Source organism: Xenia sp. Carnegie-2017, unplaced genomic scaffold (assembly GCF_021976095.1).
Source record: "Xenia sp. Carnegie-2017 unplaced genomic scaffold, XeniaSp_v1 HiC_scaffold_19, whole genome shotgun sequence".
In the NCBI taxonomy this organism is placed as follows: domain Eukaryota; kingdom Metazoa; phylum Cnidaria; class Anthozoa; order Malacalcyonacea; family Xeniidae; genus Xenia; species Xenia sp. Carnegie-2017.
The window spans coordinates 5016895-5035013 of NW_025813481.1; the positions used below are offsets into that span (position 1 = coordinate 5016895).

At 41.2% G+C, this 18119-nt stretch overlaps 2 protein-coding genes across 4 annotated transcripts; both read left to right on the top strand.

Annotated features, from left to right (window-relative positions):
• Window positions 1-782: 782 nt before the first annotated feature.
• On the top strand, window positions 783-8065 carry LOC124439104 (GTPase-activating protein and VPS9 domain-containing protein 1-like). The gene is made up of 15 exons (XM_046989319.1): window positions 783-1968; window positions 2034-2165; window positions 2241-2546; window positions 2625-2719; window positions 2864-3657; window positions 3770-3964; window positions 4758-4959; window positions 5041-5172; window positions 5537-5671; window positions 6227-6350; window positions 6412-6478; window positions 7060-7174; window positions 7271-7343; window positions 7424-7489; window positions 7564-8065. Exons 1-15 carry the CDS (start codon window positions 847-849, stop codon window positions 7849-7851), a joined length of 3846 nt encoding a protein of 1281 aa, XP_046845275.1. The 5' UTR covers window positions 783-846; the 3' UTR covers window positions 7852-8065.
• Window positions 8066-8708: 643 nt separating this feature from the next.
• Window positions 8709-17778, top strand: LOC124439105. 3 transcript variants are annotated; one of them, XM_046989322.1, is made up of 20 exons: window positions 8709-8736; window positions 8933-8992; window positions 14665-14724; window positions 14784-14854; window positions 14981-15110; window positions 15175-15243; window positions 15322-15428; window positions 15493-15577; window positions 15652-15723; window positions 15797-15892; window positions 15967-16053; window positions 16125-16216; window positions 16286-16402; window positions 16480-16540; window positions 16642-16752; window positions 16817-16881; window positions 16966-17037; window positions 17104-17206; window positions 17286-17352; window positions 17486-17778. In XM_046989322.1, exons 2-20 carry the CDS (start codon window positions 8975-8977, stop codon window positions 17593-17595), a joined length of 1593 nt encoding a protein of 530 aa, XP_046845278.1. In that variant the 5' UTR covers window positions 8709-8736; window positions 8933-8974; the 3' UTR covers window positions 17596-17778. The 3 variants fall into 3 exon arrangements, with proteins under 3 accessions (XP_046845278.1, XP_046845277.1, XP_046845279.1); XM_046989321.1 differs by lacking the exons at window positions 8709-8736; window positions 8933-8992 and adding an exon at window positions 13585-14468; XM_046989323.1 differs by lacking the exons at window positions 8709-8736; window positions 8933-8992 and adding an exon at window positions 14371-14433.
• The last annotated feature ends 341 nt before the right edge of the window (window positions 17779-18119 follow it).

Here is an 18119-nt window from a genome sequence, read left to right on the forward strand (position 1 = left end):
TGACGTTTCATCTCATGAACAGTTCGCACTCCTTCACTGACAAGTTCTTCTATCTTTCTAATAACCTTTTCATCTAGTCGTTGTGTCATTCCGCTGTGCTGAAATAGAAAAAGGCAAAACTAGTTAGTGTCATGAATTTTATCATGCAGATGCCACAAATGATTGTGATGTTCTTGTCTACAGATTGCAAGACGAGCATGTCAAACAAGAGCATATACCATTCGTTAACAAGGTGCACTTTTAATAAATTAAAACAGGCCATGACCATGTACGATTATTATATTGATATTATACAGCAGGAAATGCACAAGATGTATCCTAACAACTTCCGTAAATACTTAGCTGCAGATAAACATTACATTTTTAAACCTACTGATTTTATTGATTTATACTTGGTTCAACAAATGTATTCGACATTCTACTAAAATAAATACTTAATAATGTGTGATGATTGCATCATCACGGTAGAGTATTTCAAATATTCGCGCTCAAAACGCATTTTACCGGTGGCTCCAAAGCTCTTTGTTTTCGTGAAGACTGTGAATTTTGTCGTGGTCGCGTTTTCAAAATCCCTCACGAGCTCAAGCGCTTTTTCCAAAGAACTTACATAACCGAAAAAAGGATTTTCTTCGTTGACAATATTGTCAATTTTTGGAATATGTAAATCAGATAAAGTATAATCTTCCATGTTGCGAAAGAGTAAGCGCGATGTAATATGTAAATATGCTGAAAATTAATTATTAATAGCTTTAAGTAGACAAGTTAAAGCTAAAGGGCCTGGGCACAAGGTGCTCTACCATATCTGAAATAGCCTTCACCCCAGATCCCAAACTTTGCCGTTTTAAAATGGCGGACGAGGAAGAAATAGACGTTCTTGGGTTAAGATCTCGTCTCCGTGATGAATTTGTTTTTGTTAATAAACAAAAGCAACATTTACAGAAAGAATATAACAGCATTGAATCTATTAGTGACTCGCTTCTCCGTGGGTTGTGGATTTCTGGCCAGCAATGGCGATATTTGGTCAGATTAAAGGGTGGATCGAATTTCGCTTATGAGTGTGTGTATACCTCCAGTTTGCTTGATTCTATACAATTTAAAGATGGCTACGCTTTAGTGGGCTTTAAGGAAGTCAAGTACAGCAACTTTTTGCGCGAATTACGTGAAAATACGGAGATTCTGAAGAGTATTTTCATTCTTGCTGATAAGTATACTTTAAATATTTCTGCGTTTGTTCAGACTATAGTACATTCTGTGTATGCGTCGTGTTTGTTTCCGGCCGACGAAATTTCAGTATTGCTAATTGTGAAGGCGATTATACGATATCATTTGGTGTACTCAGAACGACCCCTTAACATATATCATGATTGTAACTCTTTTGTGGAGTTACTTGACGTCATATTGAATACCTCATTGCCATGCCGAGCTTTCTTGGTAATGGTATGTCGTCAGTTTGTTTTGGATATTTTATTGGGTAGTTCCTACCCTTGGACAATTGAAGAAAATGAGTTACTTTCAGTTATGGATAGTCGCGAAGTCCGTGCAAAATTTGGTGAACCGGGGGCTCTGGGGACTAGGGACAGAATCAATAGTCATAAGATTGCATGTTGGATGAATCTTGCTGAAACTGTTTATTTATTTTTGAATAAGATCAGTAATAGTTTGCCATGTTTACCAGACTTGCTTAAAGACATAATTACACACTTTTATCAGTGCTCTTTAGAGCGTGGATTTAATGTAGAGAAAGCTCGTTTGATGGTAATGAGATTTTTCTTCAATCAAGTACTTGTACCAGTGCTACGACAACCACAACCTCGTATCATTATTACGGAAGTTGTGGCCTCAGGTGTAGCAAAGTTTAATTTAATGAAACTGGCGTCAATTATTCAAACATTGGTTGCCATTGAATGTGGGGATAACCTTTCAAATTTGAGTTCTGAAGCTACACAATTTTATGAAAACTTGGATAAGGTAAATATGAACTGTCACGGCTTCTCTTAATTTTATATATTTTAATAGATGATGAATTTTTGTAGACGGCTTTCCATACTATAGTTGATGGTTTGGTTAATCAGTCAGATTCTGAATTGAACATATCTAAACAAGACAGCATGCCTGGAATTTCCCGAACATCAGTTCTCATTTCTAAAACTGACTTGGATTCTTTGGTAAGAAAAAGTGAATTTTATTTAGCCTTGCATGAAGCAAATACTTATATTTGTGTGAAATTGTCATCTATCTAGGTTTCCTTACTTTACAAAATCAAATATTTTCAAAACTCTGGCTTAGAAAGAAACAGTGAGATGTCTTTTGATCACATCATCAATTACGAAAGTTTAGACCATGCACTAAGTCATGTTGAAGATGTTCCCTCAGTTGCCGAAGACCTTGCAAATATGAGCATTTCAACACAGAATTTTGATATCCGTCATGAATTACAAACTGCTTTCAGTGCGTTCTGTGCAACGTTAAATGAAGAAGAGATTGTAGTGGTCATATCACTTGGTGTGAATATTATTGACTGTCCTGGCTTGCTACCTGAGGAAAAGGTTATTGTGTTGAAATTAAATATTTTATGATTTAGATGTGATTTTTGAACGGATCAAGTATTTCTATCATTTGTTTAGGTTCTTGGTTTACCTACCCCTAAACAAAGACGTAAAAACAAACAGACAAATGTAGATGATCTAGTCAATGATCTTTCTGATAGTGATGTAAGCGGGTAAGTCAATCACAGTGAACTTTTAAACCCAACATCAGAGTTGTGAGTGGATACATTAATGATACTGAATAAAAGTGATGTGAGGGGAAAAATTTTTATTTGCTCTAATATACATCACTAAATTGTTTTACATTTCTCTTTCAGCGAGTCCTCGTCAGATGATAAACTGCTGCAAGATACGGAAGAAGTTAATATCAAGTTAGACAACTTTGATTCAACCAAAGATGCTCTTGGACTTGGCTTTAGAGATTCATTTGTTGATTCATCTTCAAAACAACAGATGATCCACAACTATCCTCCCACGAACCCCTTCGCCGCATCCTCATTTGCACCGTCTATTCCTACAAATAATCACGATGATCCATTTTCATCAGTCGTTGTTAATCGATCCTCTCAAGTTATATCTGGACATAATAATCCTGAAAATGGAAACGATCCTTTCACAAATGTTGTTGTTAGGCAAACGCAGTCATCTAACCCACTTCCTTTTAACGTGAAGGAGAAACATCCGTCGGAGATATTCTCTGTATCAAGGCCGCCTTCCCTGGTAAAAAGCCCACCTCTTTCACCGACAAATCAAAATTTGCTTATAGATCTCGGGAACACTGACGATGCAAAAGGAAATGAATCATTCAATTCCAACTTCAGTTCAGATGATTCCTTTATAAGTTCAGAAAGTCACGGTAGTAGCGGAAGTGGCACGCGTTTTTCTAGTTCTGCTAGTTCGAGTAGCGGAAGTGGCACGCGTTTTTCTAGTTCTGCTAGTTCGAGTAGCGGAAATGGCACGCGTTTTTCTAGTTCTGCTAGTTCGAGTAGCGGAAGTGGCACGCGTTTTTCTAGTTCTGCTAGTTCGAGTAGCGGAAGTGGCACGCGTTTTTCTAGTTCTGCTAGTTCGAGTAGCGAGAGTGGCATTTCAAAAGGAACTATTTATCATAAAGGTATCACAGACAACACTAATTCATTTATGATTGTATGATTTAGTTTTCTGTGCTTGTTGAAAGGATAATTGGCAATATGTCGAAGTTAGTTTTTATTTTATTGTATTGAAAGGGAGAAAAGTTAGCGACCACAATAGAAAATCGTTGAAACAGAACATTCAAAGTGTCATTTCGTCACAACAAAAACGGCGCTTGGAAAACGCAAGAAAAAAGAGTCGTACAAATATAAAACGTTCCGAACAGTTGAATGATCACAACAATTTTATGAAAACTGTTTCTTCAGCGGGCAACAGAATGATGTCCAAACGTAAGAAACAAACACACTAACGACTGAACTGTATTTATGGATATGTGCAATCTTTTTTTTGTGCTATCCACTATTTGTCTATCCATCCCTTTCTATCTCATAGCAACCACAGTCCTCACATATTCATTCTTTCATTTATCCCATTCTGTCTCATAGCATCCATAGTCCACACATTCATTCTTTCATCTATCCCATTCTATCTCATAGCATCCATAGTCCGCACATATTCATTCTTTCATCTATCCCATTCTATCTCATAGTATCCATAGTCCACACATATTCATTCTTTCATCTATCCCATTCTATCTCATAGCATCCATAGTCCACACATATTCATTCTTTCATCTATCCCATTCTATCTCATAGCATCCACAGTCCACACATATTCATTCTTTCATCTATCCCATTCTATCACATAGCATCCATAGTCCACACATATTCATTCTTTCATCTATCCCATTCTATCTTATAGCATCCACAGTCCACACATATTCATTCTTTCATTTATCCCATTTTATCTCATAGCATCCATAGTCCACACATATTCATTCTTTCATCTATCCCATTCTGTCTCATAGCATCCATAGTCCACATATATTCATTCTTTCATCTACCCCATTCTGTCTCATAGCATCCACAGTCCACACATATTCATTCTTTCATCTATCCCATTCTATCTCATAGCATCCACAGTCCACACATATTCATTCTTTCATTTATTCCATTCTGTCTCATAGCATCCACTCATTCATCCATCTAATTTTATGTGGAAATCATTGATATTTCTCTTTAGAAAGAGGCGATGAGATAATGCATAAATATGACAACATCAAGAAGGATCGACCACGTGATATTCACGCCACAGTCACGCCTGCAACGCCTGTCAAAGTGTCACGTGACGAGGAAGATGTTTTTGTAGATGCAAAGAACAAGTTACGAATAATATTAAGTAATGGCTCAGCACCAGTTTTTCCTGTTGAATCATTTGACATAAGGTATGATAAGAATGCAGTTGTTAATTGTTACTTTAGATACAAATAATCCATTGATTGCAATTGTTTTGTTTCTTATCGTAGCAAAAAAACGAACAAGACATTAATGACATTTCTTAAAGAAGAGTTAGCAGACGCAATGTTGAGCGATGATTCAATGATGATGGCGAGACTGCATGAAACGATAAGCACGTTTGAAAAACTGCCAGAAAGTCGGTACTGATTCTATGTTATCTACTACTTTATTGTATAGATCAATCCCATGTTATCCACTACATTATTGTATAGATCAATCCCATGTTATCCACTACTTTATTGTATAGATCAATCCCATGTTATCCACTACTTTATTGTATAGATCAATCCCATGTTATCCACTACTTTATTGTATAGATCAATCCCATGTTATCCACTACTTTATTGTATAGATCAATCCCATGTTATCCACTACTCTATTGTATAGATCAATCCCATGTTATCCACTACTTTATTGTATAGATCAATCCCATGTTATCCACTACTTAAATGTATCGATCAATCCCATGTAATCTACAACTTTAATTTGTGACACGTTTTACAGATATCGTGATGTTTTGAATGAATTAAAGCGAGAATATTTCAGCAGAAAAGTTTATCTTTCGTATCTCGTCCGAACTCATCAAAGTTTAATTGCTACACGACGATTTCTGGAAAAATTTCTAGAACGAAACGACAGGTAACAACAATGGTTCTCATAATGAACATCATTTGCTGACCTTAGTTTGGTGCTCACTGAGAAGATCTTCGATCCTTATGTCTTTTTCATACAAAATTTACTTGAAAGTAAAACTAAAATACTTGTCTTTTTTTTATCATAAATTATCATTTAATAAGTCAGATGGCATTGATCAACTTTAATTTGCTAGTTGGCAATGTCTAAATGAACTGACGACAAGTCTTTATAGGTCAGGTTAGCTCCTATACACAAGTCTTTATAAGTAAAGTTAGCACCTATACAAAAGTGTTTATAAGTAAAGTTAGCTCCTATACACAAGTCTTTATTAGTAAAGTTAGCTCCTATACAAAAGTCTTTATAAGTAAAGTTAGCTCCTATACAAAAGTCTTTATTAGTAAAGTTAGCTCCTATACAAAAGTCTTTATAAGTAAAGTTAGCTCCTATACACAAGTCTTTATAGGTTAGGTTAGCACCTATACACAAGTGTTTATAGGTAAAGTTAGCTCCTATACACATTTCTCCTTGTAATGTTGCTTTTTTACCTTTAATGATTAGGGATCGAGAAGTATGTCGACGACATTTAATGATGCAATGTGTTACCTTGGCCTTAGTGGATCAAAAAGACAAAATTGATGCTTTTGCATCAAAGTTTGTTCGTCTGCCTGCCGCAGATGAAAAGGTAATACCTCTCTATTTCTCTGACTTTGATTTAGAACGATCCTATTGTTTTATTTTGGCAGAGCTATGAAATGAAGATTTTCGTCCAAGGCATTAAAGACGAAATAAGAAAAACTCCCCTTGGAAAAGGTAATGCTGTTCTCATTTACTATAAACTTGATCTTCCCTTCTCTCCTTGGTGTATAGTTTATCCTTCTCTCCTTGGTGTATGGCTTATCTTCCCTTCTCTCCTTGGTGTATGGCTTATCTTCCCTTCTCTCCTTGGTGTATGGCTTATCTTCCTTCTCCCTTGGTGTATGGCTTATCTTCTTTCCTTGGTGTATGGCTTATTCTTCCTTCTCCGTTGGTGTATGGCTTATATTCTTTCTTTCCTTGGTGTATGGCTTATCTTCTTTCTCCCTTGGTGTATGGCTTATCTTCTTTCTTTCCTTGGTGTATGGCTTATCCTTCCTTCTCCCCTTGGTGTATGGCTTATCTTCTTTCTTTCCTTGGTGTATGACTTATCCTTCCTTCTCCATTGGTGTATGACTTATCCTTCCTTCTCCATTGGTGTATGGCTTATCCTTCCTTCTCCCTTGGTGTATGGCTTATCCTTTCTTCTCCCTTGGTGTATGCTGTCCAGTAAACAGTGGCATGATACTGGAAATTTATAAATGTGGAATCTACGTCATTTTTGATTATAAGATGATTTCCATTTTATTTTAATTTAGGTTCAAATGTTCTTCAACAGGAAGAGATTTTCGATGCAGTCGACAGATCAATAATTTGTCGAGTATATTCGTCAGCTCTTTATTCTTTTGGCGAACCTGATAAAAGTAGAGATGTGTAAGCTTTATTTCTTGTGTGTATTTTTTTCTATGCATGATTACTTTTTACCTCATTTTTCACTTTGTAAACATACTTTACATCCTTTCCTTTCAGCGTGTTTCATGAAAGTGTGAAGTCTTTGTGCAAGTCCATTGGCGAAGATTTTACATTACTTGAAATAAAAGAAGTGTGTTTTTATATTATCTTCTTTGGTATTGACTCTTCTTAATCACGAAAATCATCTCGTTCGTTTTAATGTTTTGCTAGGAATTTCAAAACGAGGCGCCATGGTTTTCTGCTCAAAATGAACTCAATTGTCTTCCGGCTTATAAGGTACGTTGCCCCACGAGACGCTAAAACTTTTTCTTGAAATTCGTTTGTTCAACAATTTTATTGAACATTTGCAGACACCAAAAGATAAACTCAAATGTATTCAGCGGTGTTGTACAATAATCACGAGCCTTCTGGGTATGTCCAGCGGCGATGCCGTTGGTGCTGACGCGTTTACACCGGTTCTTATTTACGTTGTGATGCACGCAAACCCCAAGGGACTGTTGACGACTGTCGACTTCATTAATAACTATTCAAACGAGACTTTAACTGGTGAGCAATATTATTGCTGGATGCAGTTCTGCTCAGCTATTCAGTTCATAAAAATTTTACTTGAAGAAAACAAATCATTATTAGCAATATAGAGTAATTTTAAAATACATTGTGATGAAAGGAAGGCAATCTCTTATGGACGAAGATACATCATTAAACTTTGCGACGTTCTGTTTGTGCATTTTGTGATAAAGTGATTGTATTTTTCTCGAAAGAAAAAAGAAATAACTTAAGATTGTGTTTATTAATGAAGAAATATTTGTTAAAACAATTACTTATGGTGATTATTAAATTGTGGGAAATTGATTACATTTACACGTTGTAATGGTGTTAGGAAGGGGTCCTTGTAGTATTTCAATGGATCGGATTAGTCATGACGATAAGTTATTACATAACAAAAAAGTGTGGCCATATCTGAAACCTGCAATGGACCATTGTATGGTTGTCGGGTTGTCTACCCGTTCCTCTCAAAGAAAGAAATGTAGTGATTCTTTCATTTTCTGTACATATTCTATTCAATCTTTAGTTGAAGTATAAAAATCCTGTAATATAACGATGATTGTTGTCTCACAACGGTGAAATATTTAGTAGTCGGTGAAATATTTGTGGTGAAATATTTAGTAGTCGGTGAAATATTTTTGGTGAAATATTTAGTAGTCGGAGAAACTTCGGAAAAACGGTTTTCGAACGTTTCTCCTTTTGGTTGATGCTTTTTTACAGACTTACAGTCGAGACAGTAACTCGTGACAGTTGACAGTTCACTAGTTTAACATTTTCACGCAAATATAGACTAATTGTATTGGAGATATTTTAAAGTTCTTGTGGAGAGTATAATGGAAGGAGCTTTGCAATCAGTTTTTGATCGCTTTTGGCAATGGAGGTTGAAGGAAGCGCCTGAATTTGGCACTATGATAGGAGAACATGGCTATGATGATGATTTAGGTGACATGAGTTTAAATTCTTACGCTAAACGATTGGTTTGTACTATTTGGGTTGCTTGTTTAACGTACTTCGTTTAAAATTAAGTCTCCGATACTTACTTAAAATTTCATGATATTATTTATGTACATTTTCACAGTACATATTGACTTATACAAATTTGCACTACTTAAAAGTCACGTACATTCCCTATTATTCCATATTGAACAATACTTTGTCATGATAATTTGTTAGGAAAATGCCAAAGAGTTCGTTGCAGAACTGGAAAATATTGATATGAATCTACTAAGCAAGGTTTGTTGCAGTTCTCTTTATAAATGTGTTGGTTATTTACTAGATTTTTGTTGTATTAGGAAGATAATATGAACTGTAAATTGTTGCATCTTGAGCTGTCTACATATGTCAGTGGCATGGGGTTCAAATGGTATGTAAATTTGGTGTAATGCTGCTGTTTTTGCGTACTAGCTTGGCTATTTCCAAAGTGTTATCTTATTTGCACACATTTGCCCACCATGCTTTTCATCTTTCCTACTTTCTGTCTTATTCTTAGTCATTTGTTTCCTGTGAATTGTTTGGAAGGGCCGCATATTGACTTTAAGAAAACTATCTCATGGATGAAAACAGAGAACTTGAAAGATATTGAAAAAATTCTATCAAGATTTAATAAATTTCCAGTTAAGGTAGCTACTGGGACATACCAAGAAGCAGTGCGCAAATTAGTTCAGAAAAAATGATGTGCAATTTTTTTGACAAAAGTGTTTCTTTAGAGACATAATCAAATCGATATTACATTAATTATTACATAGCGCTAATTGCTAAATTAATATTTTTAAACGTGAACAAATTCATGATTTACGACAGTGTTTTTCGTTGAAACTGCTGATTTTTGCACATCGTTTGAAAAAGTGATGTGCAATTGTTTTCATTTTAGCTAAAACAATGTGCAAATTGCACATTGCACACCATTAATTTGCACACTGCCCAGAAGGTTTTTCAGTGGCTTTTCCATTGTCTCATATCAATGGAGATTGATCAAACAATCGGTCCGGGGTCATGGTCCGGGGTCATGGGTCCGGGGTCATGAACCCGGGGTCATGGGCCCGGGGTCATGAATCCGGGGTCATGAATCCGGGGTCATGAGGCCGGGGTCATGAACCCGGGGTCGTGGGTCCAGGGTCATTGGTCCGCGGTCATGAATCCGGGGTCATGGGTCTGGGGTCATGAATCCGGGGTCATGGTCCGCGGTCATGAATCTGGGGTCATGGGTCCGGGTCATGGGTCCAGGGTCATTGGTCCGCGGTCATGAATCCGGGGTCATGGGTCTGGGGTCATGAATCCAGGGTCATGGTCGCGGTCATGAATCTGGGGTCATGGGTCCGGGTCATGAACCCGGGGTCATGGGTCCGGGTCATGAATCAGTGGTCATGGGTCCGGGGTCATGTATCCGGGGTCATGGGTCCGGGGTCATGAATCCGGGGTCATGGGTCCGGGTCATGAACCCGGGGTCATGGCTCCGGGGTCATGAATCCGGGGTCATTGGTCCTGGGTCATGAATCCGGGGTCATGAGTCCAGGGTCATGAGGCCGAGGTCATGAATCCGGGGTCATGAATCCGGGGTCATTGGTCCTGGGTCATGAATCCGGGGTCATGGGTCCGGGTCAGTGAGGCAAATCAACTGGTCATGTGTCCCGGGTCAGGTGGCCGGGTCATGAGGCCGGGGTCATCCCGGGTCATGGGACAGCCGGGTCATGAATCGGGTCAGGCTCGGGTCATGAACCGGGTCATGGGTCTGGGTCATGGAACTGGGTCGGGATCTGGGTCAGCTGGTCCGGGTCATGAATCCGGGTCATGGGTCTGGGGTCATGGGTCGGGTGGGTGAATCGGGTCATGGTCTGGAATGGGGAATGGGTCATGGTCGGATGGGGGGAATCGGGTCATGGGTCGGGGTCATGAATCGGGGTCATGGCTCCGGGTCATGAATCGGGGTCATGGGCCCGGGCCGTCGGGTCGCGAATTGGTCCTGGGTCATGAAGGAATGGGTCATGAATCGGGGTCATGAATCCGGGTCATGGAATGGGCCGGAATGGTCATGGGTCCGGGGAATGAATCGGGGTCAGGAATCTGGATCCGGGTCATGGGCCGGTCATGAATCCGGGGTCATGGGCCCGGGTCACCGGGGTCGTGGTCCGGGGTCATGGGTCCGGGTCATGGGCCGGGGCCATGGGGGAATCGGGGTCATGGGTCCGGGTCATGGAATGGTCGGGGTCTGGGCCGGAATGGCTGGGTCCGGGGTCATGGGAATGGGGGGAATGGTCATGGGGGGTCATCATGGAATGGGTGGGAATCCGGGTCATGGGTCTGGGGTCATGGAACGGGTCTGGGGTCCGGCCGGAATCCGGGGCCGCGGGTCCGGGGCCTGGGGTCGGGTCGGGCGAATCGGGTCAGTCCGGGTCGGAATCGGGGGCATGGGGCCGTGAATGGGGCCATGGGCCGGGCAGGAATCCGGGGCCGGGCCGGGGCGGGTCGGGCGCGGAATCGGGGTCAGGCCCGGCCGGAATCCATGGAATCCTGGCTCCGGGGCATGGGTCCGGGGTCATGGGCGGGTCATGGGGGGCCATGGGTCTGAATGGTCATGGGGGGTCGGGTGAAGGGTCGGGTCATGGGGCTGGGTCTGGCCGGCTGGTCTGGGGGTCATGGAATCCGGGGCCGGAATCCCGGGTCCTGGGGCCGTGGCCGAATCGGCCGGTCCGGGGTCATGGGGGGTCAAATCCGTGGGTCCGGGGCCGGAATCCGGGGTCCGGGTCTGGGGTCATGGAATCCGGGGCCGGAACGGGTCATGGGGTCATGAATCGGGTCAGGCCGGGTCGGGGCCGGGGCCATGGGAATCGCCGGGTCATGGAATCCGGGGTCAGCATGGAATCCGGCCAGAAGGTCAGGTCAGGAATCGGGGTCTGGTCATGTCTCCGGGGATCTGGGGTCTGGGGTCAGGAATCAGGGTCGGGGTCATGGCCATGGGGGCCGGGGTCGGGGTGAACCGGGTCATGGGTCTGGGGTCATGAATCCGGGTCAGGGGGGTGGGGGTGGGAATCCGGGTCATGGGTGAATCGGGTCATGGGTCGGTCAGCGGGGGGTCAAGGGTCATGGGCCGGAGTCTGGGTCCGGGTTCTGGGTCCGGGTCGGAACGTGGTCCCCGGGTCATGGGGGGGTCGGGCCATCGGTCCGGGGTCAACGGGAAGGCCGGGATTCATGACCCCGGCCATGGTCATGGACCATGAAGGTCATGAACCATGTGGACCGCGGGCCCGGGTGGGTCCGGGGTCTCGAACATGAATCCATGACTCCGTCATGGGTCCGGGTCATGGAACTCATGGGGTCTGGCGACCATGTCCGGGTCATGGGGGTCTGGGGCCGAATCCGGGTCATGGGTCCGGGCGGAATCGGGTCATGGCCGCGAACCGGGTCATGGGTCCGGGTCATGGAATTCGGGTCATGGGGGCGGGTCATGGACCCGGCCGAGGCCGGCCATGGGTCATGGGTCCGGTCGCGAATCCGGGTCATGGGTCCGGGCGGAATCCGGGTCATGGGGTCCGGGTCAGAATCCGGGTCCAACGCGGGTCTGGGTTCTGGTCTGGTCTTGAACTGGGTCATGGGTCCGGGGTCATGAACTGCCGGGTCATGAACCTGGGGTCATGGGTCCGAGGTCATGGGGCCGTGGTCATGGGTCCGGTGTCATGAGGCCGGGGTCATGAATCCGGGGTCATGGGTCCGTGGTCATGAATCCGTGGTCATGAACCCGGGGTCATGGTGCCGGGGTCATGAATCCGGGGTCATGGGTCCGGGGTCATGAATCCGGGGTCATGAATCCCATGACCTCGATTCATGACTCGACCCATGACTCGATTAATGACTCCCGACCCATGACCCCGACCATGACTCGGTTCGACCTCGATTCATGACCGACAAGAACCCGACCCATGACCCATGATCACTCGACCCATGACCCTCGACCCATGACCCGATTCATGACTCGACCCATGACCCCGATTCACCCCGACTCCATGACTCCAGATTCATGACCATGACCATGACCTCGATTCATGACCCAGACTCCATGACTCGATTCATGACCTGACCACGACCCTGGATTCCATGACTCGATTCATGACCTCGATGACACGCCCCATGACTCGATTCATGACTCGACCCATGACCGATTCGACCCATGACTCGATTCGACTTCATGACCCCGACCTCGACTCTACCATGACTCGACGATCGATGACCATGACTCGATTACGATCGACCCATGACTCGATTCATGACTCGACTCCATGACTCGATATGACTCGATTCATGACCCGCCCATGACTCGATCCATGACCCATGTCCAGGTCGCGGGTCCGGGTCATTGGTCTGGGGTCATGAATCCGGGGTCATGGGTCCGGGGTCATGAATCCGGGTCATGGGTCTGGGGTCATGAATCCGGGGTCATGGGTCCGGGGTCATGAATCCGGGGTCATGGGGCCGTGGTCATGGACCCGGGGTCATGGGGCCGGGGTCATGAATCCGGGTTCATGGGTCCGGGGTCATGAACCCGGGGTCATGGCTCCGGGGTCATGAATCCGGGGTCATTGGTTCGGGGTCATGAATCCCGGGTCATGGGTCCGGGGTCATGAGGCCGGGGTCATGAATCCGGGGTCATGGGTCCGGGGTCATGAATCCGGGGTCATGGGTCTGGGGTCATGAATCCGGGGTCATGGGTCCGGGGTCATTGGTCCGGGTCATGAATCTGGGGTCATGGGGCCGTGGTCATGAACCCGGGTCATGGGGCCGGGTCATGAATCCGGGGTCATGTGTCCGGGGTTATGAATCCGGGGTTTTGGGTCCGGGGTCATGGGTCCGGGGTCATGAATCCAGGGTCATGGGTCTCGGGTCATGAATCCGGGGAATTGGGTCCGGGGTCATGCATCCGGGAAAAAAAAATATAAATTAAGATTGTGTTTATTAATGAAGAAATATTTGTTAAAACAATTACTTATGGTGATTATTAAATTGTGGGAAATTGATTACATTTACACGTTGTGATGGTGTTAGGAAGGGGTCCTTGTAGTATTTCAATGGATCGGATTAGTCATGACGATAAGTTATTACGTAACAAAAAAGTGTGGCCATATCTGAAACCTGCAATGGACCATTGTATGGTTGTCGGGTTGTCTACCCGTTCCTCTCAAAGAAAGAAATGTAGTGATTCTTTCATTTTCTGTACATATTCTATTCAATCTTTAGTTGAAGTGTAAAAATCCTGTAATATAACGATGATTGTTGTCTCACAACGGTGAAATATTTAGTAGTCGGTGAAATATTTGTGGTGAAATATTTAGTAGTCATTGAAATATTTGTGGTGAAATATTTAGTAGTCGGTGAAATATTTGTGGTGAAATATTTAGTAGTCGGAGAAGCTTCGGAAAAACGGTTTTCGAACGTTTCTCCTTTTGGTTGATGCTTTTTTACAGACTTACAGTCGAGACAGTAACTCGTGACAGTTGACAGTTCACTTGTTTAACATTTTCACGCAAATATAGACTAATTGTATTGGAGATATTTTAAAGTTCTTTTGGAGAGTATAATGGAAGGAGCTTTGCAATCAGTTTTTGATCGCTTTTGGCAATGGAGGTTGAAGGAAGCGCCTGAATTTGGCACTATGATAGGAGAACATGGCTATGATGATGATTTAGATGACATGAGTTTAAATTCTTACGCTAAACGATTGGTTTGTATTATTTGGGTTGCTTGTTTAACGTACTTCGTTTAAAATTAAGTCTCCGATACTTACTTAAAATTTCATGATATTATTTATGTACATTTTCACAGTACATATTGACTTATACAAATTTGCACTACTTAAAAGTCACGTACATTCCCTATTATTCCATATTGAACAATACTTTGTCGTGATAATTTGTTAGGAAAATGCCAAAGAGTTCGTTGCAGAACTGGAAAATATTGATATGAATCTACTAAGCAAGGTTTGTTGCAGTTCTCTTTATAAATGTGTTGGTTATTTACTAGATTTTTGTTGTATTAGGAAGATAATATGAACTGTAAATTGTTGCATCTTGAGCTGTCTACATATGTCAGTGGCATGGGGTTCAAATGGTATGTAAATTTGGTGTAATGCTGCTGTTTTTGTGTACTAGCTTGGCTATTTCCAAAGTGTTATCTTATTTGCACACATTTGCCCACCATGCTTTTCATCTTTCCTACTTTCTGTCTTATTCTTAGTCATTTGTTTCCTGTGAATTGTTTGGAAGGGCCGCATATTGACTTTAAGAAAACTATCTCATGGATGAAAACAGAGAACTTGAAAGATATTGAAAAAATTCTATCAAGATTTAATAAATTTCCAGTTAAGGTAGTTACTTGGACATACCCAGAATGTTTTTCAGTTGATTTTCCATTTTCTCATCTCAATATAGATTGATCAAACAATTGAGCTGCTTCAAAAAGGAATTGAAACTGGCTATGTTAATGCTAAAGTCTCAATGGTTGAGTACATTTTTTTCATTGCTACTTCAAATTCACTAAATGCAAACAACATTTTGCTTTATGTGATTTTTTTTTAGGAGAACGTTCCCAATCAATTTGCAAAATTAGTTGAGACGCCAGCTGAAGAATCTGCATTTTATGAACCTTTTAAAAAACTGCCTTCTTCCATTGATGAAAAAGAACGGTAATTGCTGGCAATGAATAGCAAATGCCTTGAGTAGAATGTTATTATTATTATTTCATTTCAGAATTTCTTTACAAGAAAAGGCTCTTACAGCAATCACTAAGAAACTGTATCCAGCTTTTACAAAAATAATGAACTTTATCAAAGATGTATGTGAAGCCTTTGGTTCATTGTTTCTGCATTTGTTTTCTACCAATGATGCATTTGAGTAAGATCATTATAGTCATATCTTTCAGCTTGTCGTGATGATATTGCTTGTACTTCATTACCTTCTGGAAAATTATTTTATGAAGAAGTGTGTGTTAATGCTAGTGCTGCTTTTAAGTAAATGGCAATGGAGTATAATACAATATAAAATTGTTTCCTAGGTTTTGAAATTCCATCTGAGTACAGACATGTCTTCAGATGAGGTTCATCAAATTGGATTGGATGAGGTTGCTAGGATCCACACTAAAATGTCTCATGTACGAGGCCCTTATGTCGTATTTTTCTTTAGTGAACATTTGAAATTGTTAAATGAGTCATTTGTCATGTACAGGTCATGAAGGAAACTGGTTATACAGGATCGTTTCCAGAATTTCTGAAATATTTGAAAAATGAAAAGAAATTTTATATGGACAACAAGGTAAAACATGGAAAGGAACAGTTAATGGCAGTTTTTAGCATTTGTCACTTATGATTTTAAAACAATTTTAGGATGAGTTTATGATGCTTTACCAAAAAACTTGTAAAGAGATAGACAAGCTCATGCCAAAGTACTTTAACACATTACCTAAAATTAATTACGAGTGAGTAGGAATTGAATTATGCAGATGAGAGGCATAATCCACGATTATTGGGATTTCTTTCTTTGACAGGATCAAAGAGATGCCATTTGAAGTAGCAATATCCGGACCAGGAGCTTTTTTTAATGCTGGGTCGATAGAAGGAAGACCTGGCACCTTTTTCATAAATACCCATCAACTGGAGAAAAAGTAAGGGATATTCCTGTCAACAAAATTTAAAAGACAGGAAGGTACCAAAAACTCAAAACAATTGCTTGAATTTTAAGACCAACATATAGTTGCCCAGCATTGAGTCTTCATGAAGCCATTCCTGGTCACCATCATCAGGTATTTTTCTCAGCCCATTTGTGTAACCTGTTCTATGTGATGATACGTATTATACACAGTAGAGGCCAGTACTAACGTCTGACTTTAATTATTCTCTTTAGCTGAGCATAGCCATGGAGGCGACAAAGCTTCCTGCTTTCAGACGATATGTTGAAGACAAAAATTATTATTCTGCTCCTGGAAGATTTGCCTTACACGTTTCGTTTGTGGAGGTAGTGAGATATGGTGAAAATCTTCATAAAAGAAGAAAATAATTTAGCATGAACGCTTTTTTAGGGCTGGGGACTGTATTCTGAATATCTTGGTGAGGAGATGAAGATGTATAAAACTCCTTACGAACTGTAAGTTTAATTAAAATTTCTTTAGTAAACATGCGTTGTCCGTATCTTTGCGAGCTTTAAATAATCAAGTATCGTTACCAACAGATTTGGTCGGCTCTCCTTCGAAATGTTCCGAGCTTGCAGATGTGTTGTCGATACAGGCATGCATATGAAAGGGTAAGTATTAGTAAACCATCGTTAAGATTACGTTGATTTAATCCAACGACTTTTCTTTACGTTAAGGTGGTCTCGACAACAAGCTGTGGATTATATGATCCAGAATACAGGATTACCTCATCATGAAATTGAAAACGAGATTAACCGTTACATCACGTGGCCCGGGCAGGTTTGCAGGCCTTTTCCCTTGTCGATTTGTACACTCCAATTGTCAAACCTATTATATTGTGTTTGGCTGATTCTTTTAGGCTTGTGGCTACAAGATTGGGGAAATAAAGATCAGGGAACTACGTAAAAAAGCCGAAAATGAGTTAGGTAAAAATAACTTAAACACGACTTATGATCTGATCTCTGTATTGTGAAGTGATAATGTTTTAAAACGAGGCTTTCATCGTCTGTAAGGTTTTATATTGCTTTTCACGTATAATGTGTTTTTTTTATCATTTAGGTGAAAATTTTAATCTCAAAGAATTTCACGATTGTTTGTTGTTGGAAGGTGGGATACCGTTGTCTGTTTTGGAGCAACTTGTTGACGATTTTATCGAAAGAAAAAAGTAAAAAAAAGTTTGATGTATTGATGATTGATTGTGCATATCAAACGTAAAAACGATTTTGAAGAAGACAGGAGACTTCATTGCTTTGAATGAAATTGGATCCTGTTCGCTGGTTTTTAATGATTCAATTTATGAATAACAAATCTTATTCTTAATTCAATAAATTAAAGTTATTTGTATACATGTATATATTGTTGACGTTTCCAGGGTTTTTTGAACTAATTTTTGTCCAGTATACTTGATCATGCAAGATGAAAAAGGTAGGATCATGAAAGCTATCAACAAAAATATCTTTCTTTATTGCTAAGGGTACAATGTTTTGAGTGCTCTGTTATTATGGTATTATGTCTCTCCCTGTTAGTAAAAAAGCGAGTTCTATTTCATCATTATTTTTTCTATTTTATATCTCAATTATTTAAAAACGTTTAAGCCACCAAATGAAGCCAAGTGATAGTCAACGCTAGGAGAGCTGCAAGACACGTGATACTGATGACGACAACGTACGTGAGACATGAGTATGTGGACAGC